This window comes from Nematolebias whitei, chromosome 15 (assembly GCF_014905685.2).
Source record: "Nematolebias whitei isolate Nwh7 chromosome 15, NemWhi1, whole genome shotgun sequence".
Taxonomy (NCBI): Eukaryota; Metazoa; Chordata; class Actinopteri; order Cyprinodontiformes; family Rivulidae; genus Nematolebias; species Nematolebias whitei.
The window spans coordinates 30,694,068-30,701,317 of NC_056512.1; the positions used below are offsets into that span (position 1 = coordinate 30,694,068).

Sequence of the window (7,250 nt, forward strand, 5' to 3'; positions counted from 1 at the left end):
TCGGCGCGGGTCTTCTTACTCAGCCAGCGTCCTGTGTAATTACACATGCAGCCATTCTGACAGTTCAGCTTGATGGAGGAGACACCGATGGGGGGGTTTATCCACCCTCATTTGTAGGGCCTTAATTAGCGTTGTGCTTGTTTTGTGGTGACTGCAGAAATTAGCTAACTTCAGCTCTCACCATGAAGTCTGGCAAACGTATGAATCAGTTCAGAACAAACGAGTTGATTACCAGATTCCACTGCTAATTCTGCAACTTTATGTGCAAACGTCAAAGATAAAGAGGTACTTTTCTAGTCATGTCATCACATTTGTACAGTCAGCATCAGTTCTCAAATGCTTTTCTATGTAGTTCAGTGAATTTCTGCTGGTTTGACATTTATTTTCCTTTTAAAACTGAAGTACATTTACTCCTTGTCTAAGCATTTTGTTTGTAAAGAAGCTCTGTCTTGCATGCTTCCAAGATTTCTATGGTCAGTTTATTACCAATTTTATTTTAGCATTAACATAAATACCAAACGATAATTGTATTGCCCTCTATTTATAATTTGTGGGAACTTTGTTTAACCAGAACAGCATGTCTGGGATTTAAAGAGGAGGCAATAAAAATATAATCTTGTGTGGCGCTGCTGTAAATATTTCAATGTCTGAATTGTTTAAATTAATTGATCATTTCACATTTAAACTAAAATGTCTTTGTTCTTCATTTTGAAAAAAAAAAAAAAAATGGGTGGAAAGAATGATCTGTTCCAGAAATTTCAGTTTTGTTTTTTTTGTCCTAAAATGGAGAGTGAATCATTTGGGTGCGACACATCTGAATCCCTTCGACCACAGATTATTCCTGCCAGATTGAAGCTTATTTGCTCCATCATGGGAATAACATCACAATCATAAAATGAAAAAATCTGGGTTGTTTTTGAGTTATTTTTGTTGATGACATCTTTTGTCTGTGAGTTAGACCTCTGCACTGATTTTAATAAAAAAGGCCTTGAGATTTTTATTTCAACTTCCACATCAGTTTTATAACATCTTAACCTACAGTTTATTTTGCCTTCCTGTCTGTCCATCCTTGCAGGACCCCAGGAGCAAACACAAGTTCAAGATTCACACATACGGCAGCCCGACCTTCTGTGACCACTGTGGCTCTCTGCTGTACGGGCTCATCCATCAAGGAATGAAATGTGACAGTGAGTATCTCCATCTGTGTGTGTGTGTGGATGCACCTGTGCTGGGCTAATTTAAAAGCTGTGTCCTAATGAGGACAGATGGGAATACCCTGCCACTGTAAGATGCTACGTCACAGCTGCAGCTCAGATCACTGCCCTGTCCTCAGAGTCTGCGCTGCCGTTCCTTCCACCCACACTTCTCTTTCAATTCTTTAAGTGAAAGACCCCAAACACGCCTTTACAGCCCACTCTTTTATCACGTTACTTTTGTCTCATATGTCCCTTGTTGTGCCTCTTGTGTCACCTCTTCCCTTCTGTTTCCACGCTCTCTCCATCCATCAATCTGTACACCCATCTGTGGGGCTTCGGTGGTCCTCTAATTGCAGATGGTAATGAGAGCGCACCAGAACAAATTGATGTAGGGAGACCGCAGCGATTACGAGCTGTGTTCTCAGCTCTCGTCTCCTCCCAGCCTGACAACTACCAGGAGGACAGGAGGGGGAGACAGCAGGACGGATAGGATTGAAAAACAGTTGGAGGAAGATATTTATGCTTGTGAAGGTCTATCACATGTCAGAACGCAGCACAAGTTGTAAAACTCCCAAACAAGATTTGGTATTTTTGAATGTCTGCCAGTGTCCCCCGTCCTGGACTTAGGATTCAAGGATTCAAGGTCCTTTATTGTCATTCGCATCACATGTGGTACATGAGGTGGAACGAAACTGTGTACACAGGGTCCCAGTTACTTTGAACAAATGTATAAAATGTAAAAGAAAACCAGTAATAAGATCTAAGATATGAACTAAGGAAAACATCAACTAAAAATACGCTAAGCACTAATGGTAGAAAAACAATACGTCAAACAGCAGCACGAAATAGAAATTAGAAATATTTTGATAAAGATGATTTAACATATTGTGTTCTTGTTTTTCCATTGTTCCTACCTTGTGCTATTTTAGTCATCATATATCAGAATGTTCAGCTCATTCTGGAGCCGTGTGCCATGACTTGTGATTTTTATAACTTTAAAATTAACTTTATTTACAAATATTCACTCATATAAATGGAAAAATCTTCAAATACTGTAACGTTTTTTAATGAACTGCTTCAGCACACTTTTTGTCTCTTCTGTCTTCTGAACTACTTTTAGCTTTCCGTTAGCGTTCTGCTTCATTTAGCTTTAACTTCATTTAGCTTTAACTTCCTCAGAATATTTCAGTAAAGTCATTCAGCTCTCAGCATCTGCGCTGCATTTTTACAGAAAATATAATTTCTCTAGTTCCCTGAGTTTCATCTGATCTCTGGCCAGAGGGTCATTTGAAGACTTGATATCGCTTCAACTTTTATTACGACACACAAAGTTTTTTGGGTTTTCAATCCTGTACTCAGACTCGGTGATGAAGCATCACAAAGAGTGAGCCAAAAGATGACTTGCAGATTATATACAGGTCAATTTAATCGCCGACGTGAGAAATTGAACATTTTCAGGTTTATTTTAAAGGTTTGGGTCATATTTGCGTAACTCTTCCTGGTTTAGTTGGAGCTGACTGCCCTTTCACTTTATATCTGTGTATCTTTCCATCTCTTCCTATAAAATGTTGCATCTTCCTCGTCTGTTTAGAGTTTCTGGTGACTGGACGAGAATAATGATGAGTCAGCATGCAAAAACCTGTAGAAAAAAAAAACGTGACCAATTTACTGAGCTCTGCAGTTTTGTGAGCTACATCACATCTTTCCTTCCCAAAAATGTCAGATGGGTAAATTTAAATGATGTTCAGTCTTACAGTTTGGGCTTTTGCTCCTAAATTGAGATTGATGATTTTAGCACAGAAGCCACCTGCTTTTCAGTATTGCACACCAATTTTTTTGTGTTTGTTTTGTTGGTAATTGTGATTTATTTGAGTCAATTTACAGCTTGTTGTTTAATTTTCTATTTTAAAGGAGGCCAAATTTGACCTTTTGAAAAAAACCGTTTTCATCAAGTAATGGGATAACTTGATGTTTAAATAATTCTGAAACATAATAGTTCATCTCCCCATGCTGTGATCAAAGGCCAGGTTAAATATGGAACGCATCGCTGGCCTGCAATCAACTATTATCTTTGTTGTGTTTATTATTATTATCTAGAATCTGTGTTAAACCTCTAAATAGACTCAAAAGTGTTTTTTTTCCAGGTTTCAGCTTTTATTTTCTTAACTACAGCAGCTCAGTATAGTTTCCTGTTGTATTATGTTCTTGTTCATATGCCATAACGTCATACTCCTCAAACTATTTTTGTTCTTTGTCCTCAGAGGCAGAGAATTATTTATGATGTCTTGCAAACTGCATGAACCTTATTAAATTCAGAGGAATGTGAAAATAACACATTTATCTTTACTTATCTTTGTATTTCTGACTCACCTTTAGTTCTGTTGCACTAAAATGGATTTTATTTCAAAGATTCAACAAAGTTAAGTCAGTTCCTCAGGACGGTTTCTTTTTGTTGAAACATTTCATCTTTCATCCAAAGGACTTCATCAGTCCGAGGAGCCACAACAAACTCAGTCCCATAAGTATCACACTCACATAGTGGGCCAAGCAGTTTGATGGTTCCTGGAGTCCGCCCTCTCCCCCGTCGACTCGTCTGAGGCAGCCATGGCCAAAGTGGTTCAAAACATAGACGAGGGAGAGGGCGGACTCGAGAAATCATCTTATCACCATCAAACTTGTTGGTCCACTATGTGAGTGTGATACTTATAGGACTGAGTTTGTTGTGGCTCCTCGGACTGATGAAGTCCTTTGGATGAAAGATGAAACGTTTCCACAAAAAGAAACTGTCCAGAGGACCTGACTGAACTTTATTGGATTTATTACCTGGATTACTGAGCATGAACTTTGATGTTTCAAAGATTCCACACACAGAAGTGGAATGACACTAACACTGTTCAGATTAACTCAACCGTCTGTTCGTCTCTGCATTCTGTCTCTTTTCTAGCCTGCGACATGAACGTGCACAAGCAGTGTGTGGTCAACGTGCCGAGCCTGTGCGGGACGGACCACACGGAGCGCCGGGGACGGCTCTTCCTCAAGATCGAGGTCAGCGGGGACAGGCTACACATTACAGGTTGGTTTTGATCTCTACCTGTGCAAAACCCGCCTGCAGCAAGCGCCTCAGTCCCAGGGTGACGTTAGCAGGCAGGGCCCGGATGAGGCTTAGAGGAGAACTGAAGAAATGACTGGTTTTATGTCTTTTCACAGCTATGGGCTCCTTAGCTCATTGATCACTGTTGTTGTTGTTCCCGGGCATGAGGCTACCGCTGCACATTGATTTATAACACAGGTTTTTATGAGTGCAGAGGCACAATTTTAATAACAGTTTGTTTTTCCCCAAAACTTCATGCAGTTAGCAAAAACCACACACCCAATTAGCAGAACACTCCAGATGTTTTGCAAAGTGAAACATTTTTGTAATAGTCAAGTCAATTATATTTATAGAGCACATTTAAAACAGGAGCTGCTACAAAAGTGCTTAACAATAACAACAATGAGAGTAAAATTAATGGAAAAATAACACTAATGCTAATGCATGCTGAGCATGCATCAGGATAACACTAATGCTAGTACTGAAAAATTAAGTAAATCATTAAATGAAAACCTAAAAACACAGAACAAAAATACTAAATCTGCTCACACTGTGTGATATGCCAGAGAAGACAGATGTGTTTTTAGCAGCGATTTGAACACAGGAAGGGAGGTGGCCTGTTTAATGTTGGGGGGCAGGTTGTTCCAGAGTTGGGGCCCATGACTGAAAATGCCCGATCACCTCTGAGCTTCAGTTTTGTTTTTGGAACAGCCAAAAGCAGCTGATCCGATGATCTTGAGTGCCCACTGAATGCTGAAGATATTGAATCTCTATGCTGCGCCGTTAATCCCCTCGTGCCTTCATCCAGTTTTGGAGGAGACATTTATTCAACCACATGGTCACACTCTCTGCACCTTCATCTGATCGCTTGGTGGTGGCTCAGGGGTCACATGTGGCTCTTTGGTCCCTCTGCAGTGGCTCTTTCAAGCTTCGACCAAAACTAACACAAAACAGGTTTTATTGTTTGTTATACAAACAACAACTAAAGCTGGTTTTAATCAGCTTTCTCTTTTCAGTTTTTTTGGTAATTACTTTTGCAAATTAAGTAGTCCCTCATTTGTTGCGGGGGATCCATACCCTGAAGACCCACGATAAGTGAAAACCGCCAAATCAAATCTGTTATTTTCTTGCTGTTCCCAAACACGGGGAGTTGTCCAGAACTCAGCAAGAGAGCCGTGTTTTAACCTTGTATCTCTGTAATTTACCTGAAATCTTTTTTTTTTCCCAAATCCACCTTAGTGTTGCTTTGGCGATGTGAACCCCTTGAAAGTTAAATACAGCAATTTCAATCTAAGGTTGCAGTGCCTCACCTCGTTTCTGCCTAATTCTGAATTGTGGGAGTGTCAGGTTCTGCAGGCAAGTTGCTTAAATGGCACCGAGCTCCAAACACGGCTCATTTTGATCAAGATAAAAGCAGTTTTTAAAGAACAAAATAAAAAAGTCCCAAACATCTAGTCCTGGTGATAATTATGAACCTTTAATTTACCAACAAACATCCAAACTGGACATGGATCATGAACTGTATCATTTGTTCTGGTATTTAAGTTGTGCTCTTTTTGTCTCACATCCAGTAAAGCAGTTTATTTGATAAACTCCCACTTTCACTTCAGGGTCATTATACTTCACTCTTCAGTTTACTAAGGCTTTATTCAGACGAGTTGTTGTTTAAAAGCAGGTAAACCTTTTGGACCTAGGATATTTGTAAACATTTATTATTCCAGATTTGAATATAAACTGATGCATCAATCAGTCCTAATCATTTGGTAACACTTAATGGGTTTGGAAAGAACACAACACAAGTTCAAATGTGAACTTTGACCTCACAGCGACAAATTTTATCATGTTCATTAAAACAAAACAAACGTTTAAAAAGCGAAGTCCAAAACCTTGAAGAGCTTCCACATCAAGGGCAAAACAAAAGTCTTCCAGCTAAAGATTCTGAGAAGCTGAACTGCCGAATGTTTTGTAGATTATCTCTTTTTATCACTCTTTTTATTTAATTATACTTTCATAAAGTAATGGTTGGCTTTACCGTACATCTGCAACTGGAGTCAGCCCAACTTAATAAGATGGCTACCGCAGCTTTTCAACATTAGCCAACACAAACATGTAACTCACTCAGTTTTACAGCTATAATACAGAGATGAGATGAGCTATAATCACACATGAGATTAATGTTTGGCACTTTGGTACTTAAAGTGGGAGTGGTGGTGCAGAGGTTAGAGATGGAACCTTTGATCAGAAGGTCACCGGTTCAACTCCCCAGACCTACAACATCAAAATGTGGGTGGGAAAGGTGAAGCACACACACCTGCCTCCACCTTCATTTGCCCCATCCTGGGCCCTTGAGCAAGGCCCTTAATCCCCGCCATCTGCTCCCCAAGTGCTGTAGATAGCAGCTCTCTGCTCCACACAGAGGGCTGTGGTAGCACGGTGATCTGTGGTTGCATCAGGAGGGGCATCCGGTGTAAAATAACAGTCAAGTCTTCGTGCGAGTTGTGGTTTTATCCCATGTGTCGTGCATGTCTGTGTTCCCCTGATCCTCTGTTTGTCTTTATAAGGTTTGTGTTTCTTTAATATCTAGCCCCATCATGTGTCATGTTCATGTCATGCATCCTCTGTCTCTTTCTCTGGCATCTGTGATTACTCACAGGTGCCTTCACTTGGTCTAGTTGGTGTTTCCTGTATATAGTCTGTGTCTCTGTGTTAGTCTTTGTCCTGGCATTGTCTAATGTACACTGGTGATGATCTGTCTGTTATGTCAGAGTTAGAGTCAGAGTTTCTTTATTGTCATTCGCACCTCATGTGGTACATGTGGTGGAGCGAAATTATGTACACAAGGTCCCAGTTACATCCATCAATAAAATGTATAAGAAAAACGGTAATAACATCTAAGATATGAACTAAGAAAAACATCAACTAAATATACACTAAGCACTCATAACATAAAACATTGAACATCA

At 39.8% G+C, this 7,250-nt stretch overlaps 1 protein-coding gene across 1 annotated transcript in view; it reads left to right on the forward strand.

Annotated features, from left to right (window-relative positions):
- Positions 1 to 1,081: 1,081 nt before the first annotated feature.
- Positions 1,082 to 7,250, forward strand: part of LOC119421632 (protein kinase C alpha type) — a 42,167-nt gene continuing 35,998 nt past the window's right edge. The window contains exons 1-2 of the mRNA XM_037688981.1: positions 1,082 to 1,187; positions 4,141 to 4,269. Of these exons, the coding sequence (XP_037544909.1) occupies positions 1,175 to 1,187; positions 4,141 to 4,269 (142 nt within the window). The 5' untranslated portion in view covers positions 1,082 to 1,174. The remainder of the gene's footprint in view (positions 1,188 to 4,140; positions 4,270 to 7,250) is intronic.